The sequence below is a fragment of the Meles meles genome, chromosome 8, assembly GCF_922984935.1.
Source record: "Meles meles chromosome 8, mMelMel3.1 paternal haplotype, whole genome shotgun sequence".
In the NCBI taxonomy this organism is placed as follows: Eukaryota; Metazoa; Chordata; class Mammalia; order Carnivora; family Mustelidae; genus Meles; species Meles meles.
The window spans coordinates 19,209,316-19,237,247 of record NC_060073.1 but is presented as its reverse complement, the minus strand read 5'-3'; the positions used below and the strand labels follow the sequence as shown (position 1 = coordinate 19,237,247).

General features: G+C 49.0%; 1 protein-coding gene across 1 annotated transcript in view; it reads left to right on the top strand.

The window, feature by feature from the left end:
* CSTPP1 (centriolar satellite-associated tubulin polyglutamylase complex regulator 1) overlaps positions 1-27,932 on the top strand; it is a 190,613-nt gene that overhangs the window by 159,205 nt on the left and 3,476 nt on the right. The window contains exons 4-7 of the mRNA XM_046017674.1: positions 10,550-10,634; positions 25,193-25,278; positions 26,887-27,082; positions 27,733-27,842. Of these exons, the coding sequence (XP_045873630.1) occupies positions 10,550-10,634; positions 25,193-25,278; positions 26,887-27,082; positions 27,733-27,842 (477 nt within the window). The remainder of the gene's footprint in view (positions 1-10,549; positions 10,635-25,192; positions 25,279-26,886; positions 27,083-27,732; positions 27,843-27,932) is intronic.

Sequence of the window (27,932 nt, the reverse complement as noted above, 5' to 3'; positions counted from 1 at the left end):
AAGCAGTGTCTCGGGCCTTCTCTCCCAGCCACTTTATCCCTTGCACCTCTAGGCTAGGTGAGGTGAGGGTTGGGTAAAAAGGCTTTTTTGGGGGGCGCCTGGGTGATTTAGTGGGTTAAGCGTCTGCCTTCGGCTCAGGTCATGATCCCAAGGTTGTGGGATTGAGCCCCAAATTGGGCTTCCCACTCAGTGGGAGGTCTGTTTCTCCCTCTCCCTCTGCTTCCCCCCACCGCCCTGTTCATGTTCTCTCTCAAATAAATAAAATCCCTTTTTTTTTTAAAGATTTTATTTATTTATTTGACAGAGATCACAAGTAGGCAGAGAGGCAGGCAGAGAGAGAGAAGGAAGCAGGCTCCCCGCTGAGCAGAGAGCCCGATATGGGGCTCGATCCCAGGACCCTGGGATCATGACCTGGGCCGAAGGCAGAGGCTTTAACCCACTGAGCCACCCAGGTGCCCCAATAAAATCCTTTTTTTTTTTTTTCCCCAAAGATTTCTTTTTATTTATTTATTTATTTGACAGACAGAGATCACAAGTAGGCAGAGAGGCAGGCAGAGAGAGAGGAGGAAGCAGGCTCCCCGCTGAACAGAGAGCCCGATGCGGGGCTTGATCCCAGAACCCTGGGATCATGACCTGAGCCGAAGGCAGAGGCTTAACCCACTGAGCCACCCAGGCGCCCCTAAAATCCCTTTTTTAATAAAGGTTTTGTTTCTACCTGCACTGTACATTGAGTTTCATTATTATAAGATTTCCATTGGGAAAAAGTTGATCTGTTTTAAAAAATTTTTTAACCCTCACATAGCACATCTTTCTTATTTAAAGGTGAGAAAACGGAGGTCCAGAAGAATTGTGCCCAGAATGATGTGGTTAGTTCTCTGCAGAGCTCAGGCTGCGTTCTTCCATATCATAGCATGTGTCTGTGGGAGAACAGACCTTTCCCCCCCTTCAAAACAACACGAAAGCCCTCATTCTGGTCATAAAAACTCATGTAAGGAAATTTTAAAATACTGCCTCTTTCTCAAAGGTTGAGTGAGGTTTTCCAGACACACCGCCCTTGAGAGGGCAGGCCGTTTCCTCTCACCCCAGTTACCAGGAGGACTGAAGTTCCATCTCCGCGCCACCTCTTGTGTCTCCTGTACCATTTCTGTTCAGTTCAGAACAGGTTTGGGTCACAGGACTTCGAGACAGCGCTCACTTCTCCCGGGAATAAGAATTCGACCTTCGTTCTGAAGTCTCTGTGGCATGGGGCACTTCCTGTCTTCCTATTTCCAACAAAAACGTCAAGTAGCAACACCTGGCAGAGCTGGGCTTGCTGGTCTCTAACCAAGATGTGAATGGGTGCAGATACGAGGCTTGAGATAGCTTCCCTGATAAGCTGCTGGGCCCTCCGACAGCTTACGGAGCCAAGATCCGGCTGTGCATTTTGGTGTCCAAAGCTGCCTCCCATTTCCTCAATAAATTGTCAGGAGACTGTGCTCGTGCCAGAGTGGCCAGCCCTGTTGCTACTGGAGAGGCGTTTTCGTTTCTCCTGGCACTGATGCCTCCTTCCACAATGCCATATGGCTGCCCGCCCCGGCCATGCGTGGCCCGCTGTGGCTCATGTCACCAAAGCTGCCCAAGACGGCGTCCTCCCCAGAGCCAAGCCTTGCCTTGGTCCTCGAACTCCCAACAGCTCCACCATGATGAGCAGAAGAGAGGGTCTAACGTGGTATGGGGGTTCCTTATCAGATCAGATCAGACCTGTGGTTCAGTCCCACAGTGGGAGCTAGGGACGGCCCAGGTTTAGCCTCACAACCAGAGCAGATGGCCAGGCTGTGCCGTACACAGTCCCCATGGAAGAATTTTCAGACCCTGATTAGAAATGCTCACATTTCTTTAAATCATTGATAATATAAACAATTTCTGGGGAGTCTCTTTTGTTCTTTCTAAAAATTGCCATTTAATTGTTACTATGTTTGATTTAATACTTTGCCTCGAATGCACATACTGGTCAAACAGAGTCCCTTGATGTTGGGCTTAGTCATAATAAAGAAAGAAAGAATCTGGCTCTCTGCCCCTGATTAAACGCATTAAACATGCTCTGGGGAGTAATGGGTTGGCAAAGGATAGTGTTCATAATGGCCCAACTCCTCTACTCCACCGGTGTCGATGGAAGCCAGGGCTTCTCATTCCTTTCATAAAATCGTTTCCCTTTCAGTGAACTAATGATCACTGCCCTCCATTTATAGTATAAAACAACAGTGCTGTCAAAAAAGACAAAATTTAAGAACATGGCCTGCTCTTCTTCTGGGGCTTTGCTTGACAGGAACATGGCTCTAGGCTGTTAGCAATCTTCCTGTGACTGGTGGGACCACATGCTACATGGAGAGTGAAGCTGTCAGACAGTCTTGCCTCCTTCCTCTCCTCTCCTCCCCACTCTCCCTCACTCCCTTCCCCCGCCTTACCGAGTAGCACTGAGAACTATTTACTCAGCTGCGAACTGGTACCAAAGCCTCAGGGCCCTGGGGGTAGGAAGGGGCGGTGTGGTCATGCCCCAAACTACCCGTGTCCTTCCGAGCATCTCTTGGCAGAGCAGGCTGGCTGAGGGTGAGTGCCATTTAGAATGAGCATAAGCCCGGCATAAAAGAACATAAAAACAATTGCAACTGAAAATTGGAGAGTCCGCTCATGGGCTGTGGTGTTCTCTGGCCTCTGTGGCCTCCCACTGAGATTATCCAGCCAACCAACGAGGGGTTGTTCAGTCCACTGGGATTCCCCACGGCTTGGTAGCATTTCATTATCTCTAGCTCTTGTCCTGGCCCAAGCTCACCCAACCGTCAACATGTAGGCACCCACACAAATCAATTCAGACCAAACCCCACTTCATCCCCCGTCCCTTGGACCCCACTTGATTCAGCTTTGGGAAAGGCTTTCTCTGAGTAAGGGACAAAGATATGGCCCCAGTTCCTTCTGTCAGTCACTCCTCCACTGGTCTCCTTTAATGACACCACTCTGACCCTGGAAAAGGCACCATTTCCCAGGAAGGGCAGAGGCGTCTGAGTCTCCGACCGCAGTTCTTCTGAGCAAATGTGTGGACACACATGGTGGTCTTCCAGGAGGATGAAGAGATGACTAAGCTGCCCCCACAGAGCTTCAGAGACAGGAATTTCCACAGCAAGAAGGCAGATCGGATGTAGAAAAGACAAGAGAAGATCTTCATCCTTCTTTTCCAAGAAAGGAGGAGGTACGAACAAGTTAGCCCTGTTTCTTGGGCACCAGTTCATTTCTGATTAGACTCCTTTTCTCTGCCAAAATAACCTCACCTACCATCCTCTATGATTAGAGTGGAAGTAACCAAGAAAAGAATATTCTGCGTCAGGCCTGGGTATCCTGAAAACTACAGGATTCGTGCTAGAGTTATAACAGTGGTAAAGTGAATTAATGTGAAGTAAACCCTAGGCTTCCTCTGATTTTCATGGTAAAGTTGGTGATATATTCCTATGAAATCAAATATGGAAGCTGACTGGATGGAGCACTTGGTAAGAAGGTGCTTGGAGTCAGCAAGCACGTGGAATGTCGTCCACCTGCCAGGATGTGGCATGTTCACCGAGAGCTGTGGTACCTACCCAACAAGACATTCCCCACTTTCAGCACTTAGAGCTCTTCGCATCTCCTCATGTCCCCCTAAATTTGTAGATGTGCTTCCTATGCATGGAGAGTCCCAACTCTGTTCACACGGTAACCAGGAATTGGTCCCTCTGAATTTTCCTCTGGGTCACTATATCATGCCTGTTTGTACTCATTCGTTCCTCCAGCGAATATTTACTACCATGTGCCAGGCCTTGTGTTAAGGGCTTTAAGTGTAAAGATTCCTTAAATTCAGGACTCCACATTTTCATCAGTTAATAATTACAAAATAATCCTGCCATTTATTGAGCACTTCAATGATTTTTTCAGAAAAGTGCCTTATATTTAAATTGCCTCGGGGCGCCCGGCTGGCTCAGCCGGAAGCACATGTAACTTGAACTCGGGGTTGTGCCTTCAAGCCTCACATTGGGGTAGAGGTTACTTTAAAAAAATGTTTAAAAATAATAAATTGCCTTATTTGGTTTTTTACAACAATCGCATTAGGTAGGTACTGTGCTTATTCACATTTCGAAGAAGAGGAAACCAAAGTTCAAGAAATTGTGTAACTTGTCCAAATCACACTGGCGGCTAAGTAGTGAAGCCGGGCTTTGAAGCCAGGTCGTCTGATTACAAAGTCTGGGCGCTGCACTAATACAGCTGCCCTGTGCAATTATATGTGGCCCGACAGAAGGGTATCTGTATATTTAACTTCGACAGGAAGTCTGTCAGTCACCTGGCATGAACGTTCCTACCATCAGAAGCCGAGTCCTCCGCAAACCAGCTGGCCCCCACCTACAGGAGTAGAACTCTTAAGACCTTTGGAGCTACACAAGCTTCGGTCTGAATCACCATTCTCCCTCCTCCAACTCGCTCTGTTTACTTGAGAAGGCAATTAACCTTAGTTAAAGAAACCCTAGTTTCTTTATTTCTGAAATAATATTAGCAAATACTAGCAGCGCTTTTGATGAGACAGTGTTCTAAGTACTTTATATTAAGTCACAACAAGTGTATAATGGGGACGCCTGGGTGGATCAGTTGATTAAGCATCTGTCTTCAGCTTAGGTCACGATCCCAGGGTCCTGGGATGGAGCCTCTCATCAGGCTCCTTGCTTAGCGGGAGTCTGCTTCTCCCTCTGCCTGCTGCTCCCCCTGCCTGCTGCTCCCCCTGCTTGTGCGCTCGCTCGCTCTCTCCCTCTCTCTCTGACAAATAAAACCTTTATTAAAAAAAAAAAAAACCTGTATGATGGTCGTGCTATCATTATCCTCATTTTATAGGTGGGGAAACTGAAGCACAGAGCACTTACAGGTCAAGTAATTTGAAGTTAGTGGCAAAGGTGGTATTTGGAACCACGGGATAAATCTGAAGTCCATGCTACGAGCCACAGTGCAACACCATACTGTCTCTGGAAAGGAAAGGATCAAGAACATAGAAACCTCTGGTCCAGAGCCAGGCACACAGTCATTGGGACTATTATTCTCCACCTTGTGGAGAATAAGAATGTTTAACAGCTCTGGCCACCCACAGAAAGAAACGCACCAGTTTGTGGAGAGTGTTCTAATTTTGATCTTATACCAAAGCCTTCTTATGCCTTTGTCTTTGAACTTTCAGGACTTGCTGGTTGAAGCTTTCCAGGTTGGGGATGTAGGGTTTCTTTGGAGATGGCATCTGTCGTTACATATCACTTGGTACAAACCCCTTAGCTTTCCTGCACCTGCCAGGAGGAGAGGCTGGCAGGTGGGCGGGGCTGGGAATGGCGGGCGTGGCCCGGAGCGCAGGTGTAATCATCCCCCACCCTCCCGTGGCCTCTGGCCCAGCACTGGCTCTGCTGCTGGGGCTACAGTCTTTCCTGTTGACAGTAATTAGAACCTTTCAGACTAAACTTCTTACATGAAAAAAAATCCCAATTCACTTGAATTGTCTCCTTGATCCAGTTCACCTGGAGCTATTTAGTTCCTGCTGTTTGTTTGGAGGGAAAAACAAGCTCTTAAGCCTCCCCACATTACGACTGATAAGATCAAGGTGCTGAAAATGTTGGTTGGGTAAACGGTGGAGCCCAATTGCCTGAGTTTGAATTCCACTTCTGCCTCGTAAGCATCCATGGCCCGAGGTTTTTGTGTCTGTGAAATGGGGATAACCATAGTGAAGATTAAATGAGACGACACACGAAAACCCTTGCAGGAACAGTGTCTGCCCGTAGTAAGTGCACAGAAAATGCTGGCTGTCGGTAGTAAGGCCCCCCAGCCCTCACACCCCCATCTTTCCCTCCCAGCCTAGGATTTCACTCTGAGAAGCCATGTTCCCTTCCCGTCCCCCAGGCTCTGGACCCTTCTTTTCTCACTCACCAGACAGAAGACAATTGACCCTTGAACAACAGGGATTTGAACTGCATGGGTCCCTTTGTACGTGGATTTTTTTTTTTAGTACAGTACTGTAAATGTATTTTCCTCTTATGATTTTCTTTTTTTTATATAATTTTAAAAAAATTTTTATAAACATATAATGTATTATTAGCCCCAGGGGTACAGGTCTGTGAATCGCCAGCTTTACACACTTCACAGCACTCACCATAGCACATACCCTCCCCAATGTCCATAAGCCTACCCCCGTCTCCCTACCCCTCTTCCCCCTGCAACCCTCCCCTTATGATTTTCTTAATATTTTCTTTTCTCTAGCTCACCTTATTGTAAGAATACAGTATAGGAAAATACACATACAAAATATAAGTTAATTGACTATGTTATCAGTAAGGCTTCTCGTCAACAGTAGGCTATGAGTAGTTAAGTTTTGGGGGGAGTCAAAAGTTATACAGGGATTTTTGACTGCACAGGGGTTTGGTGCCCCTAACCCCACATTGTTCAAGGGCCAACTGCATTTCATCTCTCTAAGCCTCCATGTCCTTATCTGTGAAGTGGGACTGAGAATAATGGACTCTCCTTCCTAAGGTTGTTGTGAAGGTTAAGTGAGCTAATTCAGTGACTCTTCAGTCTCATTACCGTTTTTCCTGAGGCACAAAGCCTTGCCTGAAAGGGCCTTTGAGATCTTGGAGAGCTCTTAGAGGGCCCAAAGTGAGCATTTAGGGTTAACTAGGGTCTGAGTGTAAGCTCGGGAGGTGGGGAGACTACTGGCTTGTTCGTTGCTATGACACAGTGGCTGGAGCCCAGGAGGCCCATGGTGATAGTAAACAAATGACTACTGCAAAAGAGTATTTAAAAACAGATTTGGTTCAGGGGTGCCTGGGTGGCTCAGTCCGTTGGGCATCTGCCTTTAGCTTGGGTCATGGTCCTGGGATCCCTGCTCGGTGGGGAGTCTGCCCTCTTCCTCTGACCCTTCCCCTTCTGGTGTGCGCTCTCTCTCAAATGAATAAGTTAAAAAATCTTTTAAAAAAATAGATAAAAACAGATTTGGTTCAAACAACCTAACAGAATTCTCAAGGCAAACCACTCCTGGGTGTTTAAGCATTTAAACTCAGAAAGGAGCACCTTCTTCTTCTTCTCTCCTATCTTTGCCCCTGGGATTTCAAAACAAAACTAAAATATCCCCCATTGTTTCATGTTACTATGTTCTAGACAATCTGCTGACTACTTTATAGACATCATCTCTTTTAATCTTGATTTCAAACCTGAAAGGTGAGCATCATCATTCCCATTTTACAGATGAGAAACTGAGATTTAGAGAGATTGAGCAATTTGCCCAAGGTTGCATAACCAGTAAATTGCAGAACTGAGATTTGAACCCTAGCCTGCAGGACAAGATGGGGACAACTTCTATTTGCTCATCAATGTTCTGATTTTAGAACAAGACTTACCACTCACCATGCCCCCCCCCATTACCCACTACACAACTGAGGAGTGTCTCCAAGTAGGAGATGTCTCGCCCTCAAAATCACGTGACCTTGATATTATCCAGCCATTACATTAATAGAAGTAGAACTGCTGTCTTTGGGGCACTTGGGTGGCTCAGTTAGTTAAGTGTCTGCCTTTGGCTCAGGTCATGATCTCAGGGTCCTGGGATCGAGCCCCAGGTTGGGCTCTCTGCTCAGCAGGGAGCCTGCCTCCTCCTCTCTCTCTGCCTACTTGTGATCTCTATCTGTCAAATGAATAAATAAAATCTTAAAAAAAAAACAAACAACTGTTTCTCACAATTAAGGTGACAGAAGTTCTCCATTTGCCTGAACTTTCATTCATCTCTTTATCTGACTATCTTCCTCATTTTACGTTTAGGAAAGTCAAGTTCTAGAAGTGGTGAATGTAGTGAATTCTGTTATTTTGATGTATTTAGTATTTCTAAGATGTGTTGTTGTCTTAGAGAAATACAGAATGATTTTTATGTTTTTCTTCTGTCCTTGGAGGCAAGTATTTGAACTACATGAGTTATATCATCAAGATCCTTGGGGCGCCTGGGTGGCTCAGTGGGTTAAAGCCTCTGCCTTCGGCTCAGGTCATGATCTCTTGGGATCGAGTCCCGCATGGGTCTCTCTGCTCAGCAGGGAGCCTGCTTCCTCCTCTCTCTGCCTGCCTCTCTGCCTGCTTGTGATCTCTGTCTGTCAAATAAATTTAAAAACTTAAAAAAACTTAAAAACTTAAAAAACTTAAAAAAACTTAAAAAACTTAAAAAAAAAATCCTAAAGAAAGCTGAGGGTCTGGAAACCAGGAGGCTGAAACCGATGCCCAGTCTTGTCTTTCTTGACTAATATGAAAGTTACACAGTTCTCTGGACTTCTCATTTTCCTTTACCTGGTTTATCTTCCCAAGGATATCTTGTAGGTAATTTGGAGGGGACAAATGTGGATTTCTGTGAAACACTTGGACCCCCCAAAATGATATTAGATACGTCCACCAAAGCTTAGCCTAGGAAAGCAATGATGATTCAAAGATAGAATTTTCCTTTGCAGGCAGCTTTGTACTTCGCTGACATTGCATTTTTTACACATTGAAGGTTGATGGCAACCCTGCATTGAGCAAGTTGATCAGCGCCATTTTTCCAACACCATTTGCTCACTTCAAGTCTCTGGGCCACGTTTTGGTAATTCTTGAAATATTTCAAACCTTTTCATTAACGTTATGCTGATTACAACTTCCTGGAAGCTCAGGTGATGATTAGCATTTTTTTAAGATTTTATTTATTTATTTGACAGAGAGAGATCACAAGTAAGCAGAGAAGCAGGCAGAGAGAGAGGAGGAAGCAGGCTCCCCGCTGAGCAGAGAGCCTGATGTGGGGCTCGATCTCAGGACCCTGAGCTGAAGGCAGAGGCTTTAACCCACTGAGCCACTCAGGCGCCCCAATGATTAGCATTTTTTAGCAATAAAATATTTCTAAGTTAAGGTGTGTACTATTTTTATACATAATGCTATTGCACACTCAATAGATTACAGTTTAGTGTAACCATAACTTTTACACACACTGGAAAACCAAAAAATTCATTTGATTCACTTTATTGAGATATTTGCTTTATTGAGGGGATCTGAACCAAACCCACAGTGTCTCCAAGGTATTCATGGATTTACTTCCTGCCAGAAATCCCTCCTCTTTATATGGGGAGTTCTGGAGTGAGAATAACGTGGGAACCCATTAGACTCAATAGCTTTTCTCCCCTGCCTTCACCTTTTCTGCCCCTTACCTCAAATCTCTGAGACCATGAGGGGCTCTTCCTCCATCCCTTGGAGAACAAAACCTCCAACCAGGCTGTGCCCAAGGTCAGACTAGTTAGGAGAGGAAAGTGCACACCCCATTGCGGCCAAGACGAAGGCCACAAAAGCCATCTTGATCCTTTGACCTACACTGACGCTGAGTCTGTTGCTTTGGTGTCCCTGACTCTGGCAGTGTGGTTAGTCTAACTCTCTGCCCCCACCTTGAATTGAGCTTTGATGAAAAAGTAGTAGGAGCCCAAGCCTCTCCCTGGAGACTTGGGGTTTTTATCTTGGAAAAGCATCAACCAAACTTGCAGGGCAGGAGATCTGGATTCCTGTGGCTTGGGCTAACTTAGGTCCAAAGAAACCAAGTGCCTGTGATCATCATCTTCATTCCCCAAATGTGGCCATGGCCTCTGGATTCCCTTTTCTCGCTCATTCACCCAGTTAGGATGGCTTCCAGGTTGCTTGCTCCTGCTTTACCATTAGCTTGTCCTCCCATATGTGAAATGCTTTGGTGTACAGAGTACTTGTGGATTGCTGCTGCCTGACTGATCTAAAACCTTTGGCTTTGGTCCATGCAGTAGCAAAACAACCTTTACACATCGGGGTATGTCCTCTCCCTTGGGATCCCTAGATTTACCTCTCTGGGTTTTCTGATTGGCTAACAGAGCCTCATCCGGCTCATCTCCCCCAGAGCACTGCTTCTGGATATCAGGAACCATTTGGTTGCCTTGATCGTGTATCTTGAGCATTTGTCTTGGCTTCTTATAACAGGATGACCAGATTGTGTGCAATCCTGGATGACAGAGTAATAACGCCTGTGGGTTGCTATGATGTATTCTTCTCCATATATTCCAAGACTGAGTTTGCCTTGCTAGTGCTTCCAGATATTCTGTGGATGGTCTTTGGGCATGTTGTGGTGAACGTTACCATGCCAGAGACTTTCAGCAGATTTAACCAGCTTTGAAACGGCTCATTCTTGTGGGTTTTCATACACAAGGAATACCAAACTAAGAAGGCTGATCAAGGTACTCCTCTTGTTCCCTTCTCACCCAACCATTTTTCAAACTAGTGAAGCTCCTTTAGCCAAAGTGTTGTAGCTGGGTACTTTCCACTCAGGAAGACCTTTGTAGAAACAGTGATCTTAAAAATCTCACCGCTGGAGGTTGGTGGCAAGTGCACCCCTAATACTGACTCACCTTTGTAAGAGCAGCTCTACTGCAACGAGGTCTGAAACCCAGGAACAGGCCAAAGAGAGACCAATGCCTTCCCACCCAGGGACCTAACGTGTTCCTCTCCATTTCAACTTCAGATTTGCTGACCATGAGAGAGTATCACTGTTTGCTGCAACTGCTGTGCCCGGATTTCCCGCTGGAGCTCACTCAGAAAGCGGCCAGGTACGTCCCTTGGCTCTAGAAGCCAGCTCAGCCTTCTGTGTACCAGGGCTTCGTAGAGAAACCTGAAATGTATACAAACAAACAAACAAACCATTAGGTAGACTAAAAACCATTAGGGAGAAACTAGCATTTGTCGGGGGTCTATTTGGGATTTGCCCCAAAACGTAATACTCCCTTTCTGCCGTTGCCAAAGGGAAACCAAATGATCCTTTGTGGTTTCTGTGGGGAGACTTCGGGTCTGCAGATAGAGTTGAGGGATGGCGAGATGAAGAGGCAAACACAGACACACACACACACACACACAGAGAGAGAGAGAGAGAGAGAGAGAGAGAGAGGCACCTCTAGAGGATATTCTGAGAAGAGAAGTGGCAAGAGTTGGCAGTGACCAGTGGAGAGGAGTGAGGTTGGAGACTAGAAAGGCATGAAGGTGATAAATCCCATGTGAGAGAAGGGCAAATTGTATTATTTCTGCTAAAAGATTTTTAAGATTTGTCCAGAACCAGGAAGACTTGGCAGAAATCATTTAGAACGCCCTAATTTCTGCATTTGGCTTCACAGTCTTTCATTTTTTTAACCAAGTGAAGTCTTTGGACTATGCCTTCAGTAACTTTTCCTTAACACAGAATTTGAGCTAAGGTGACAAATGGAAGGATTTCAAAAATTGTGTTGTCTAAAATTGCCAGAAAAGAGGATGTTTAGGGAAACACTCGATATCGTACTCTACGTGATGGATACCCGTCCTCATACATCTGTCCAAAGCTATAGAACATACAACAGCAGGAGTGAAGGGCAACGTAAAGTACAGACTTCGGGTGACAACGACGTGTCTGTGTAGCCTCATCAGTTGCGCAGTGTTGCTTTCGGGCGCAGTGCGGGATGTTGACCATGGAGGAGGCTGTGCGTGGTGGGAGCAGGGAGCCGACAGGGAATCTCTGCACCTTCTCCTCCACGTTGCCGTGAACCAAAAACTGCTCTAAAAAAGTAAAGCTGTAGTAATAGTTTTTGAAATGCCCATCTTACCTAAATCATAATTATGCATTTCTCTTCACTGTCTCATTTAAATTCATTTATTTTAGTTATCTCACTCAATCCTTACAAGAACTGTTACCTTCCTATTTTACTGAAGAGGACACTGATGTAACTCAATTAAAAAAAAAAAAAAAAGGAAGCAGAGGCTTAAAGAGGTGGCCTGAGTTTACTGAAAGCTTGGAAGTAGCAGAGGCATGACTTGAACCCAAGGCTGCCTGCATCCAGAGACTTTGCTCTTAGTCTCCTCATGCTCTTCCCTTCTCGTATGGTGAAATCATTTCTGTGTGGTGGTTTGACCCAGTGAAACCACAGCTGCATTGGCTGCACTACCCCAAGACCCATCCTAGTCCTTCTAAAATGAGCCAACCAGCTTCTCCGCCAGCTAGTCCTCTGCCACCAGCAACGGGCACCAGCCTCACACTGGGGCAGGCTGTTCTGCAGTTCACAGCTCATGGGCTGATTTTGCTGGTCACGTGCAAAACATCTTTTGTGATCATGCGCCCCCAAATCTTCTCCTCATTGTTCCGTGGAAACTTATTCTTCCGGAGCCAGTCGGCCACTGGCCAAATCTGCAGTTCAGCTTCTATCATTTTAACTTGCCTGCCAGCCAAAGGAGATTTAGATTTTTTCCCCCATAGTTGAAAGTAAAATGTGGGAGATTATCTCTTGCAGTTTAAAGGCAGCCAGGTCGTGATCCCAGGGTCCTGGGATGGAGTCCCACAGCAGGCTCCTTGCTCAGTAGGGGAGTCTGCTTCTCCCCCTCCCTACACCTCCCCCTGCTTATGTGCTTGTGCGCTCTCTCTCTCTCTCTCTCTCTCTCAAATAAATAAATAAAGCCTTTTAAAAATAAATAAATAAGTAAAAGCAGCCAAGTAGAGTTACCTTCAGATTTCCAATGATAGCTCCCCTTGGGGGTCAGATCATTTTAAGAAAGGGTCAGCCCCAAAATTTGGGGGGGGGGGATCTCAGTACTCTTAAAGATTGTACTGCGATTTCCACATCACTGAATGATAAAAATCCACCATGATCTCTAACTAAAAAATTCCTAGAGAAAAGGACAAAAGGAAGAGTACCTTTGTGTGCACTCCATGGGGGCAGGCGGGGTCTCTGCCAGTCTTGCTGCTGCGGGACCCCCTGCAGAGCACCTCGTACCCAGATATACGCTACACATTCCGTACGTGTCTCCCGACTGAATGAACATAGGAGTGATCTCCCTTATCAGGCATTTTATATGGTTCTAATAGTCCATGGTTCTAAGTAACTCTAAGAACAAAAGTCAGCAACTGTATCCTATATTCATTTGTCCATTCATTTATATAGTCATCACAATTTTTTTTAAAGATTTTATTTATTTGACAGAGATCACAAGTAGGCAGAGAGGCAGGCAGAGCGAGAGGAGGAATCAGGCTCCCCACCGAGCAGAGAGCCCGATACGGGGCTCAATCCCAGGACCTGAGATCATGACCTAAGCCGAAGGAAGAGCCTTAACCCACTGAGCCTCCCAGGTGCCCAATTCATCACAACTTTTTCACAGCTTCTGGGGATACAATTCACATACCATGTCATTCACCCATTTAGAGTATAAAATTTGATGGCTCTTAGTATGTTCAGAGAGGATATTTGGATTCATCACCACAATCAATTTTAGAACATTTCAATCATCCCCAGAAGAGATCCTGCACCCCTTAGCCATCACTCCCCAGTCCCTCCCTCATCCCTAGCCCTGGGCAACCACTAATCTGCTTCCTGTCTCTATGAATGTGCCTGTGCTAGATCTTTAAAATAAATTCATCCAATATGCGGTCCTTTGCGACTAGTTTCTTCCAGTTGGCATCATGTTTTCGGGGTTTGTCCCTGTCGTAGCAGGGGTCAGTAGTTCATTTCGTCCAATGTTTCTTAAGGGCCATTTTCATGCTAGGAGCTCTCATGCACATTGCGGGTACAGTGACGGGCAGATACAGTACTTACAGTACTTGTTCCTCAAGGAGCTTAGCGCTGGGCTTAGAAGAAGATCACTTGGGCTCCATCACTGCCTGCCACCAGTCTGTGACATCTCCCCTTGGCTTCTGTCTTCCTTTTCTGAAAGGTGGGTAGCAAGTTAATGAGGGTGACCTTCCCAACGATTTTCAACGCCCAGCGGCCATAGCATTGCATTTGCCCTGCCCACTCCCATTCCCTTCCCAACAATTTGATAGGCGTAAGCCCTCGAGTTTACAGTAGAAGTAACACAGCCATCTCCAATTCATGGATTCTTACAATTACTCATACTAACCGACCTGTGGAGTAGTGTTGCCCTGGCTCTGGCCAGAAGTGAAGCTCATCCCCTCCTCACCAAGACGCCTGTTGTGTGATAGGAAATTTAGACTTTCCATCTGAGGAGGAAGCACTGTAGCCAGTCCTCATCAGTAGCAGTGCGAGGGGATTCTAGGGATGCAAAGTTAAACAACAGAAGGGCCTAGGGTCATCCTCAGGATCCTGGCTATGAAATTAGAGGTGAGTTCAGACCTGGGGGAAGTTTGTTGGCTCCCTGTGTCTCAGGCTTCTGTGTCAACCCCGCCTCCCCACTGCCATTTTTTACCCACTCCGCTCCAGCTAGTGTGTGTACAGAACAAGTTGTATGTATCCCAGAAAGTGTTCTCTAATTGTTTAAGCTATTCTTATTTTGTCCTGAAGGTCAAGATCCCAACTTCCTCACACACAAGGCCAGGCTTCTGATCAAAATCACAGTGGCAAGTGGTTGGGCCTCCAAGGCAATTACTATTGCTAGAAGAGGCCTTGCACTCTCCCGTCTCATGGCTGGGCTGCCTTGATTCGGGGCCCTGAGGTCTGGGGACAGGCCACAGAAGAAGGCTCCAGTCTGTGATGATGCATGTGGAGGAGAATGTCATCCACAACAGCTGGGCACCAGAGCCTGTTCGGGGGCATGGCGTCTCCACATGGGCCTGACTTATAGGCCACAAGTACTGGGGCCAGCCGGGGCAGGGGGGCAGCAGGTGTGAGCAGGAAGCACGGGAAAGGAAAGACAGCAAATGGGATGCAGGACGGGCCTAGCCACAGACGCCCCCCACCTCACGCATTCCTGCAGCGGCGGCGGGCATTAACCTCTGTTTCCATCCTCCACGCACTGGGAGGCCCTCCCCAAGGCAAGGAGCATGCAGTTGGAGCCAGACTTCTTGAGTTCAAATCCTGGTTTCACAGTTTACCAGCTTGTGCCCTTGGGAAAGTTATTTAATTTTTTTGAGCTTCTGTCTCCTCATTTGTCAAATGGAAATAATAATAGTTATAATAATTGAAGAAGTATGTCATGCGCTTAAAGGAATGCCTGGCACAGAGTAAACTTTCAGTGTTGGACGTAGTAGTACTAACCCTGACCTGTAAGAGCACAGGCATCGTGGCCTTGGAAAGACCTGGGGGGTCCAAGCTACCGGAGCACTTTTAACTGGATGAGCTTGAGGATTTCTCATAACTTCTCTAAGCCTTGTTTCTATATCTGTAAAATGGGGAATAATAGTAACTAACTCATAGGGTGGTGTAAGTTTTAACAACAACAAAATTGTATGTATGTGTGCTTATATTATATATATTGTTATATAAGATTATATATATTATTTATATTATATATACACACATATATACAATTTTTTTGTATATTCTATTGCTTAGCACATTATAGACATTCAATATATAATCGTTCCTTGCTGTTAAAATAATGTTGGCACTATTATTACCGGATTTTTATAAAATAAACGAGAATTTCCTCAGCTTCCTAAGGCAATTTTTCTGGCCTTTTTTCATTTTGGAACAGTCAGAAAATAATATGCATATGACAGAAAGTCTGTAAAGAAAGAACTGCCGGTGATTAGCGTGCAGGCCCGGGCGTCCTCCCTCCTGTGCCAAGAGGATCATCACCCCTGGAACCCATTCAAGGTGCAAGTGACATAGGGTCACCTGCGGGGCTTATGAAACCCCAGATGGCGCACTCCATCCCCGGAGTTTGGCAGATCCGAGGTGGGGCTCTAAAATTCATAATCCAGAAGTCTCCCAGGTGATGCCGACCGTCTGGGATAACACTGGGAAAAGTACTTACTCAGAGCATCATGGGCCAGTCTCATCCTGGCATTTTTTTTTAAAAGATTTATTTATTTGACAGATGAAGAGAGCACAAGCAAGGGAAGCAGCAGGCAGAGGGAGAGGGAGAAGCAGGCTCCTCATTGAGCAAGGAGCCCAATGCGGAACTTGATCTCAGGACCCTGGGATCATAATCTGAACTGAAGGCAGCCACTTAACCGACTGAGCCACTCAGGCGCCCCTCATCCTGGCATTTTAGAATTGATTGCACCCAAAGGAATTACAGTTCCTTCTCTCTCTTGTCATCTAAAACACAATATAACTCACTTCTTACTGAAGGCCAGATTCCCTGGTGAGTAATACATGTTTAACTGGGAACCTCTTTTATCATGGTAATGTGCTAAATACACACAGTGACCCGAAAACACACAAGCTCCTAAAGAATCTGGTTCTAGACATAGCAACTACCCCCATTTAAGAGGGTCATTTTCAGCTGACCGCTGTGTCACAGAAGCTGGATACCTAATGGTGAGGGACTCCGGTGCTGGAGCCAGACAGCTCTGGACTCAAATCCCAGTTCCTTCACTTACTGGCCTACGACACTGAGCAATTTCTCTAAGCCTCAGTTTCTTCATCTGTAAAATGGAAATAATGATAACACCTGCCCCATAAAATAGTTTTTAGGACTTAATGAAATAATCCATGTAAAATGCCTGTCACACGGACCTCAAAAAATATCATCTATTTTTAAAAATTATAATGAGTGAATAGGGAGCGATAGTCAAATTCATTATTCAAATGTTTCCTGAGCATCTACTATCTTCCAGGCTTAACGCCATGCATGGAGGAGACAGCTTTACGCTTTCTTGGTGTCTTTCTTTATGCCTCTGCCTGGCAATATCTTTCTGCCTAGATATCTTCCCCAGCTTGCCACCTGTTTTTGCCAAAACAGGCCATCTTTTCCGTCTCTGTTCTTTCATTCACCACATATTTATCAAGTGCCTCTTATGTGCTGGTCATTATGCTTGTGGAAAGGCTAACAGCAGGCAAATTAGATGTCATTCTACACCTCAAGGAACTTACAAACTGACAGAGTCACAGACATTACGTAAATGAAGTGCCAGGTACTGTAGGAACATACAAACAGGAGACAAGACCTAACCTGGGAACTCATGAAAGGCTTTTCCGGGAGGAAGAGATGTTGAGTTTGTGGCCTAATGGATTAGTAAGAGACGAACACATCCTAACAGCTATCAAGACTTAGTTATGAGGCCATCATAGCTAAGATAGTATGGTCCTAGAGTAAGGACAGACAAAGGCATCATAATAGACCAGAGCGAACGCACACATTTATAAAAAAAAAACTTGATATATAAAAAGGTATTATTGCAGAGGAGTAGGGAAAAAGATGATTCAATAAACATTGATGGGACAATTGGTTACTCATATAGAAAAAAATGAAGTTAGCTTCCTTTTTCATGTCATATTCAGGGCCACTCTCACATAAATGACAGACTTATGTGTGAAGAGCAAAACTGTAATTCTTATAAAAGAGAGGAAAACATATGTATGGCTAGCAGGTAAAAGAATTCTTAAGATCCAGAAAGTCAAGGTGCACCTGGCTGGCTCAGTCAGTTAAGCATCCGACTCTTGGTTTGGGCTCAGATCGTGGTCTCATGGCTCTTGAGACTGAGCCCCACATGGGAATCTGTGCTCAGTGGGGAGTCTGCTTGGATTTTCTCTCCCTATGCCCTCCCCCCTACCCCCCCCCCTCTCTCTCTGAAATAAGTAAATGAATCTTTAAAAAAAAAAAGATTTAGGGGCGCCTGGGTGGCTCAGTGGGTTAAAGCCTCTGCCTTCGGCTCAGGTCATGATCCCAGGGTCCTGGGATAGAGCCCCGCATCGGGTTCTCTGCTCAGCAGGGAGCCTGCTTCCTCCTCTCTCTCTCTCTGCCTGCCTCTCTGCCTACTTGAAATCTCTGTCTGTCAAATAAATAAATAAAATCTTTAAAAAAAAAAAAGATTTAAAATTTTCTGCTCAACAAAAGATAGCATAAACAAAGTTGAAAGATAAGCCAGAGACTAAAAAAGGGTATTTTGGTGTATAATTAACAATAGATTGGTATGCAGAATTGTTAGTCTAAAAAAGTTTTTATGAAGAACTCCTACAAATAATAAGGAAAAGACAAAGAAGTAGAAAAATAATCCAAGCCATTATCCAAGGCCTATCTGAGCAGGCGCAGAAAACCCTAACAGCTCCTAAGCATATGTGCATATTTTCCTGCCCAAACTCACTAGGAATCAGGGAAATGCCAATTAAATCAAGATGCCACTTCACATCAAATGACCAAAGTTTTAAAGTCCAAAGTCTGGTAGCACAGGCACTGGGGAGGATGGGCAACTCTCAGAAAGTGCTGGTGGGGTACAAATTGGTCCCATCATGTTGAGGCAATTTAAGCAAATCTAAAAAAGTTCATGGCTTTTTTTGGTTGTGGTGGGCACCTGGGTGGCTCAGTCAGTTTAGCATCTGCCTTTGGCTCAGGTCATGATCCCAGGGTCCTGGGTTGGAGCCCTACATCAGGCTGCCTGCTCAACGGACAGTCTGCTTCTCCTTCTCCCACTCCCCCTGCTTGTGCTCTCTCTCTCTTTGTCAAATAAATAAATAAAATCGTAAATAAATAAAGTAAAACAAAAGGGATGGATAGGATGAGGCCGGGAGTGATGGGGGCAGGAAGAGCAGTGGGAGGGAAATAAGCAGCCTGGAAGAGACGCCAGGCTCTCACCAGTGATGACCTAGAGGAGCTTGGAGAAGCCAGTGGTTCTGGAGTTTGAGGAGTTTGGGGACCGGAAGCGGAAATGAGGGTCCTACGAGGCCATGCGTTGGATTTGGTATTTATCCTAAGAGCATGAAACAGTTGGCCCCCAGCGGCCGGGCTCCTTGGGAGGGGCGGGGATAATGGGGTTGAAATGGCTGAGCCTGGGCTTTCAAGCTCTGCCAGGGAGAAAAAGCACGGGGCCTCAGTTTCCCCACCCTCCAGTGGGCAGGTGCTCTACACTGCGAACAGACTCCTCCGAGAGTGGCAGAAGGGACAGCACCCCCAGGAAGGTGTGACTGCCACTAGAGAGCACAGAGCCTCCGTGTTCTTTCTGGGTGCTGCTGCGATTAGGGTCAGAGACCTGTGTTGGAATTTCAGCTCTTGCATTTTGACCTGTGACCTTGGCCAAGTTTCTGAATCTTTCTGAACCTGTGTGTTCTCAGTGAGGATACTCCTTGAGCTCACCTCCTAGGATTAATATGAGAAGAAATGAAATGACGGGTGTATGTTGCTTACTATTAAGGGTGTCGCGAAGGGACACAGTAAGGCCCTAAGGAATATTAACCATTGTTGTTCGATTGTCCGTGCTCTCTGGATCAAGCTGCTTAGGCACTGCCAGGCAGGTGGGGTTCGGGGTACCCTAGAGGTGCAGGCTAGAGCCAGGGGAAAGCAGTGACCCGGACGACCCTGGCAACTCATGCAGCATGAGGGCGCACCCCCCACAGTCCAGAAGAGACACGACCCGAAGGAAGTGTCCCTGGAAGCCTCAGCAGCAGCTCCTCCCCACCAGCTGCAAAAGGTGGCCCGCACGTGGTTTCATCCTCACTCGGGGATCTGAAGGCACAGCCCACCGATGCACCGTGAGTCCCAGCACGCTGGGGGACCCGCTTCACCCATGACAGACCCCGGGCGTCTGACCTCCAAAAGGGGTGCCGTCATGGATGGTGGCTCTTCTTTCTGGCTGAGGACCGGCTTCCCCCCAAAGTGGGCTCGAAACTAGATAGCTGGCTTCCGCCCGCGAGCCTCCGCGTGGCTAGGCGCTGGTAGCACCCGCTTCCTCCGAGCTCTATTTTTATTTGCTATTTTGAGCTCTTCCAGCACCTTCAGCCAACTGGAATACACTTGCTGATAGCAACTCACGCTTATTTAGAGTGTTCGTTACACACTAAACACAGTGCAGCCTCATATGGACTTTTCACCAGAATCCTATGAAATGGGAGCTGTGATCAGCTCCTCTCTTCAGACGAGGACACAGATGCTCAGAGAGACACGATAATGGGGCCAGGGAGCGGTGGAGCTGGCCTCCCTTCCCCCGGCTGCTGGCAACACAGATCTCCAGGCAGGCCGGGGCAGCTCACGCCATGAGTCCAGGGACATTGACCCGTGGGGTGAACAGAAAGTTGGCAAGTCTGTAGGTTCGGACTGAAAGCTGATGCTTCCTCGGCACCCACTTAACCCCGGGGGCAGCCAGCCCATTCCAGCTGTTGGAAGCAGGCAAGGAAGGGAGAGAAGGGCCGGCCCCCTCGGGGTTAGCCCTGACCCTGCCAAGTGTCCCTTCTTCATTCCAGAATGTTGCCTGCCCCAGACTCCACCCTCCACATGGTTCCACTCAGAGCGCACCTGAACGGCACTGACTTGACGTCTCTCCCATAGCCCCCTCTCCAGACTTGCGGCACGGCCTGCAAGGAACCTTCCACAGTCCAATAGCCACGTACACACTCTTGCTGGCAGCGGTTCCCTGTTGGCTCCACCTCAAAGCAGTGGCCGCCAGGCTCCTCCAGGTGTCAGAGCAGCTGGCACGTTAGCAGGAGGCCTCTGGCGGCGAGGGGTGCGGAGCCAACTGCCATCAACTGGAAAACAGCACATGGGGATGACCTGGTTTCCAGGCGATTCCTTCATGAGCCCTCTGGCAGCAGTGACAAGTGTGAGCCCAGGCTGAAGGAGCTGCCTGTGGGAAGCAAGGCCTACAACCTGGGGCGGTCCCTGTCACCAAAAACAAAGACAGGCCTGTCGCCTCCTGCCTGCTTTTGTCCACAGTTTTGCCAAGATTCCACTGCCAGAGACCCAGAAGTTTTCATGGGTCCGAGCATTCTTTGGAGATGGACAGAGCAACATGCAATGCTTCTAAAAGCTTCTTTGTGTAAGTCTCTGAGACGTTTCTGCAGCCACGGGCCCTCCGAACAGCAAATTGCGGAACCAGCACTGACAGAAAAGCTGCCCGTTCTGTCCCACCCTTGGGACCACACACTCTGTCCGAGCTGGAAGAAGCTCCTTTGTGCTTTGGGGAAGTAGGAGACACTCTGCCGCAGGCCGCTCCCTCCTTCCCAGAGCAGCTGCAATCACAGAGCTGAGCAGCTGGAAGGTCTTCTAGGGCCAGGCTTCAGATCCCCGTCACATCTTCCTCAGAGGCCAGTCCTCAAGAGTCAGGTCTCAGGGCGCCTGGGCGTCTGACTCTTGGCTTCGGCTCAGGTCACGATCTCAGGGTCATGGAGGCCTGCTTGGGATTCTCTCTCTCCCTCTCCTTCTGCCCACCCCTCCCCACAAAAAAAGAAGAGTCGGGTCTCAACCCACACTTCTTCCTGAGTCTTCTCTCCTAAGCTGAAGGATCTACATGCAGTCATTGGTCTGACGCGGTGGTTTGGGACTCACCACCCCTATCCCATGACCCTGGCTTGTTCCTCTTCAGTGGCCGCTCCAGACTGAATGGAGTATCCAGATGTCAGCGGGCCAGGGGAAAGGAAAAGAGAACTGTGGCCCTCCCCATGCATGTATTCATGTTTTCCTTCATTCGACAAATATTTGCCGAGCGCCTACTATGGGCCCTGCACGTGCCAGACCCTGGAGTCAAGCCACGCCTGAGGGACACAGGTGTGAGCAGGTGGAACTCCGAGTCCCCGGGCAAAGAGAGACATGAACAGGATGAGGAGGTCCCGGGGAACTGCGGAAGCTGGTAGCAGGGGGCCTGCCTCTGCGTGTGGAGTGGGGAAGGCTTCCCGGGGAGGTGCTCTGCAGGCTGCGATGAGAAGTAGGCTTCAGGTAGGTGAGGAGGGTGGCGTGCAGGGCAGGGGCACTGGCTGCTCTGAAGCTATGAGGAAGGAGGGAGCACTGGGGTGTTACGGGTCAGTATGACCAGAATACAGTGGGAGAGGCTGCCTGTGGACTCCAGGACACTGAGAGGGATGAGGGGAGGCAGGGAGCGGATCTTGTGGCCTCATAAACCCGATTAAGAATGCCGGATCCTGTTCTGAGGTCAATGGGAAGCCCACGAAGGGCTTTAAACAGAGTTGTGAAGTAGTCAAAATCACATTTTTAAAAAAGATTTTATTTATTTATTTGACAGACAGAGATCACAAGTAGGCAGAGAGGCAGGCAGAGAGAGAAGGGGAAGCAGGCTCCCTCGGTGCTGAGCAGAGAGCCTGATGTGGGGCTCGATCCCAGGACCCTGAGATCATGACCCCAGCCGAAGGGAGAGGCTTAACCCACTGAGCTACCCAGGCGCCCCTCAAAATCGCATTGAAAGAATAAGTTTTTGGGACCACAGTGTAGCTAGTCACTACAAGGAGGCAAGAGTCACAGCAGGAAGCCGGGCAGGAGGTCATCCAGTTGCGCGCAAGAAAGACGTGGAGGTGGGCATTGGAGGGGGCTGTGGATCTGGTGACTGATCGCTGTAGGGCAGGCAAGGGAGACCGCTTCCAGGAAGCCCGCAGGACTTAAGGTCTCAAGCTGAGCGGAAGAGGGAGCGTGTTGCTGTCCCTGAGAGCTGAGATCCAGGAGGCTGTTTGGGCAGCCAGTCGTATAGCCCGCAGTTGAGAAAACCCCTCTGTCCTCTGCACGAGCGCTGCTGGGACCCAGCCACATGTCCCTCAGAAGGAGAAAGAGAGCCGCGCCATGGTCTGCTTCCCCCAACCAGCCCGCCGATCCCTCCTGACCAGTATCCGCCATAGCGCCGCACTGCTCCCACCGAGCCTGCCACACTCACATGGTGGGTCTCCTGCCCTCAGACGGCTGTCCCCTTCCCCAGCTGCCCAGCTGAAAAGAGGCTGCTAAGTTGGAAGGGCAGGCCCTGTTTGCAGCTTCTAGTCCTCTCTGCGGCTGAGAGAGGAAGATGCGTATGGCAATCGGCTTCAAAGCCCTGGTGTGGCAGGGCCTGTCTCGGGAGCATGCTGATTAGCAAGAATTACAACTTCTGGAATTAGACAGTGGTAATGGTTGCACAATTTCGTGAACATACTGAAAACACCATGCGTTTTTAAAGGGGAATTTTATGGTATTTGAATTGCATCGCAATATAAATGAAGAAATAAAGAAAGAAGGAGTACGTTGTTATAAACAGGAGCACTGGGTCCAGGTTGATGATAAAGAAGAAAAGCCGAGTAACATCTTCAAAGGCTTTGGCTCCCCTTCGCGGTTTCCTGCTCGGGGACGTTCTCAGCCCAGTGCTCTTCCCTAGTAATTAACTTCAGGCCATTCGGGTTCTTAGCTGTCCTGGGGGTAGGGCAGGAAGGAAAGGTCACTGGCTTCCCTCCGCAGGGACTTTTTTTCTTCTCTGCCTGTGCCTGGGTTGGAAAAGCTGGGCGGCGGCTCTACCCACCCGCTCACCCCGGTCCTGTGCACTCCGAAGTGCTCCTCCTCTATAGTTTGGATGTCTTTGCTAACCGCAGCCTGCCCTACCTGCCTTATCTCTGCCCTCTGTCGCCTCTCCCTCCCCATCTAGATATCAGAATCTGGGCTTTGTGCCCCCTCTCTCTGTCTTTTCCTTTCTGCCTGACTGGGTTCTCTTGGGTTAGGAGAAATGGGGGCAACTACCTGGCCTATGGCTCAGCACTTGGTCCCAGGAGCCACTGATGGAGGGACCAGGGCGCCCCCCTGTGGCTACCAGCAGCATTGCTTCTGTCCGCCCTCTGTCCTTGTATTTTTCCCAGCTCTGTTCAACTCTCCTAGTTGGGCAGGTTTTTTTCTTCCCCAAGAGATACATGAGAAATATTAAGGCCTTAAAATATAGGTGGAAAGAAAGAAAATAAGTTAGCCACATAGATTAAGAAATAAAATGTTAGTGTTTCTATTCTGTAGCTTTATTTTAAAAGAGGCAGTGTGGCCATATGATCTCATTCATATGTGGAACTTAAGAAACAAAATGGAGGAAAAAAAAAATTCAGAGAATAGCCAGTTACCTAAGGGGAAGTGGATGGTGGGATGGGTGAAATAAAGGGGATTAAGAGTAACTTTAATCTTGATCAACACTGAGAAATAAGAACAGTAGAATCACTAAACAATTGTCTATCTAAAACTAACATCACTTGATGTTAATTATACTGGAATTAAAAATAGTTTAAAAATAATAAAATAATAGGGGCGCCTGGGTGGCTCAGTGGATTAAGCCGCTGCCTTCGGCTCAGGTCATGATCTCAGTTCAATACCTCGCACAAAGCCTGCAATGAAGTAGGTACTCAGTGCGGGTCCCCCATTCCTATCATTGTCTTTACTATGACTAAAGACTAGATGGAGGAAGGCTTTCTCTCTTCGGGGAGCCCCGGAAGCAGGGCCAGCCACCTCGCACAGCTGCAGGTGCCCCTGACGTTCTCCCTTCTCTACCACCACCCCAAACCGCCCCCCCCCCCGAGGTGTGCAGGGCCAGCTCTCTCTGAAGCCGATCCAGGTGCCAGTTTGGGGATCCTCTGACACAAGGCAGTGAATGGGAGATTTCAAAAAATACATGAGATAGCGGAATAAAACAACTTTGCAAAACAAGGAAGATGAAGCCAGGAGGGCCAGTCAGAAACAGATCGGGGGCTCCCGCGCCCCTTCAGGAGATAAGTTTGGCGCCCTGCCTGGCACCTGGATAGAGCCCAGCAAGTGCTAATTTCCTTCCCTTCCTGTGCCCTCTTGCATGAGGCCCAGAGCAGGGTATGAACATGGCCTTGGTCTGATCATTTAGTCATCGGATGGTTTTCTTCCTAGGAGGTGGGAGGGCCTGGACAGGAACACCCAGAGGGTGGTCCGCTTGGGGGAGCAGACAGCATTGGGGGAGCAGCCAGCAAGGAGCCACACGGCCGCCACGGCGTCACAAGATGGGGTGCGTCTCTGACCCTCTCAAGTGTAGAGTGCCCAGTAGCTCTGTCCCCTCTTCCCTTGTCTGCCATCCCTGTCCCAGGACAGAGGTGCTTGAAGTTGTTTGGGCCCTTGGTAGCTTTTTAAATCTCGGTGCCACTTGCCAAGACCTCTTTAAGCTTCCTGGCTGTTCTTTTTGCCTTTCTGCTCAGCTGTATTTATTCTGAACTAAATGGTCCTCGCTGCAGGATGAAAGGATTTACTGCTTAAGTATATGAAAAGAAATCTTGGCTGCATGGCTGTTGTACCCTCTCTTTGCTGCCCCCTCCTCCCTCCTCATGCTCCAGCCACTAGCTGGTGCCACAGAGACGGAACTGGGAGCCTGCCCTGGGTCGTGTGGAGTTGGTGCAGTTTGGTGGCAGAGCCCCGCTGATGGAGCAGTGAGGTGATGGGGAGGAGCTGGCCTTTGGGATCCCTCTCCGAATGTCTTGCTGTCCCCAAAAGACTGGAGTCCCAGAAAACAGCTCACTCACATGCTCCCCATCCCCCCACCTCCCCACACACACTCTCTCACATTTTCTCTCTCTTTCTCCCTCAGGATTGTGCTCATGGATGATGCCATGGACTGCCTGATGTCTTTTTCAGATTTCCTTTTTGCCTTCCAGATCCAGTTTTACTACTCAGGTGAGAGCCTTCCAGGGCCCCATGTGGGCTCCTGTCAGGGCCCTGTCTGCCTGTCCTACCCTGGTGTCCTTTCCCTCCACTGTCTGGCACACACATTTCTCCCCCCACTGCCTTCGGTGGCGTGCTTCACCATGAGTCACGGACAGGATGTCTCGTCCCCACTGGTGGTCACAAGATTCGGTCTGCACAGCTGCCTGCCTCTGCCCTCTCGAGACATTGAAAGGCACGGCGCTTCCAGGCGGCAGCGGCAAAGCGGCCTAAGGGACAACGACAGTACCTGGAACCGTGCGTGCTGCGCTGACAGCACATGCCACGTCCACGGTGTGTCAGACACTCCCTGTGTGCCCAGCATAGCCCTGACTTTAGTGCTTAGGACAGCCCTAGCAGATAGGTCCTCTCAGAGACCGGCTTCGGGGTAAGGAGCCAAAGTCGCAGAGCTGGTAAGTGGGGGAGCCCAGACCTGAACGGAGGGCTCCCTCCAAAGCCAGGGCTCCCCGCCGCTCGGCGCCGGTACTGCCGGCAAAGGGCTCTCCCTCGGCCCTGGCTCGTGCGTGTGAGCACACATTTCCCCACCCGCACAGCTTTTCATAAGCAGACACCAGTCCTGTCTCACCCGCCCGTGCTGCTCCCCATACACAGCGGCTGTGTCCTCACATCCCTTCTGGAATCAGGTGTACAGAAACAGAGGAATAAATACAAATGCACACCAGCTCCCACGGCGCCCACGGCGACATCACATGCAATGCTGGGTTCAGAGGTTACTGCCTGTGTCCGTCAACAGACTTGTTTAAAATGGGCTCTTCAGTAAACAGAAGGCTGTCCTTGGAGCCTGGACTCCCTGCCAGCTGGTGGCCCCAGCCAGCCTTGGCCTCGCTCAGGCGCCACATTCTGTTTTCTTGATGGCGGCCCAAGGGCCTGGTCCGGCAGGGGCTGGAGCCTGGGGTCTCGCCACCTGCTCTTAGCAGCTGCAGCACCGATTTCCCAGCGCTTGGGAGCTCCTGGGCCCTGGAGAAGGAGCAGCCGTGTCTGGGAGAATCTTCCCCACCTGCCTTTCAAATGTTAGTAAGTTAGCAGCTTGAGGCTTTCTCTTCCACGCTGGCCTTCCCCCACGCCTTCTTGGGGCAGAGAGGCGGGTGGCCTCACAGCGAGATGGAGCTTACCAGAGCAAGTGTGCACATGTCCACTCTCTAAAAGACATTTCCAGCTCTTCAGTGTGCCCAGCACTGTGCTAGATACTGGGGCACAAAGGGGACAAAGCACGACCCCTGCCTTTGTTCAAGGATCTTCCACTCCAGCGAGAAGGCAGAGCAAATACCCAAAAAACAAAGAAGTACAGGGTGCTTGGAAGGTAGGGAATAGGGCATCTGCCTGGTCTAGGAGCAGCTGCCCCAAGGAGGGGACGCTGGGCCGGAAACACAGTGGTGTCATTACTCCTAAGTGCGCTGGTCCTAGGAGGTCGAGGACTCCTGCTCCCAGGCTGCCGTGCGTGGAGCGCTGAGGCTGGTGGTGCACTGAGCTAATAGAGAAGGGAGGACGGGAGGACACAGCAAAGGGACCCCGTGGGTCATCCTTGCCTGACCTGTGCCCCTCCCCCACCACGCTACGCAGAATTCCTGGAGAGCGTGGCCGCCATCTATCAGGACCTGCTGGCGGGCAAGAACCCCAATACGGTGATTGTGCCGACGTCATCCAGCGGGCAGCACCGTCAGCGGCCCCCCTTGGGCGAGGCGAGCCTGCTGGAGGGAGTGGAGGCCTCGCTGTTCTCCCAGTGCCTGGAGACCTTGTGCGACCGGCACAAGTACAGGTGAGAGATGCGCGTGGGGACCCCACCGCAACCCCAGGGACTGGGCTGCGGGCTCTGGAACAGATGTTCCGACTGCTCCCCGGCTGCCGGGGCCCTGGATGGTGGCGCAGTGTCATCTGCCCCAGACCAGGCTGTGGCTGGGGGAACGGCTTCCCGGGGGGCTCCCTCGGGGAGGGTCCTTCCACGTGGTGAGACGAGCTGTAGACGACCAGCTTGGCCCCCTTCTCCTTGCCAGGAGAGACACTGGCCCTGACTTTTTAGAGAGAAAGGGGAAAACATTCACTGTACAAAGACTTCTCTCGACAGAGAGGGAGGGTGCCACTGCTCTATGTGGCATAAGGTCTCCTTAGAGACGGAGCAAGTTTGGGCCTCCTCCAAGAAGAGGCTGCCTCTCATTGCCTTTTCGCCATTCCCTTCCTCCCACACCCCGACTGAAAGCACCGGCTCGGGAGCACACCAGCCCTTTCTCTCTCCAGTCAAGGCCTTGCTTCTGGACATCTGCCTTGCTCCCCCAGGGGTTTAGGGCCCCCGGAGAGACAGGGTCCCTCAGTCCTGGCTTTGGGCACACTCCTAAGCCTGAAGAGCTGGATAAAAAGATGGCAGTCGGACTTGCTGGTCTTTGAAGCCAGCTTCTGTATTCTCCCTTCCAGCTGTCCACCCCCAGCGCTTGTCAAAGAGGTACTAAGCAACGTTCAGAGACTGACCTTCTATGGATTCCTTGTGGCTCTTTCAAAGCATCATGGAATCAATCAAGCCCTAGGTAAGCCAGAGCCAGCCATGGCTAGCCTCCCCTCTCCTCCCACCCTAAGCCACGTAGGAGCTGGCTGCCATTGGCAGACATGGTCCGTGC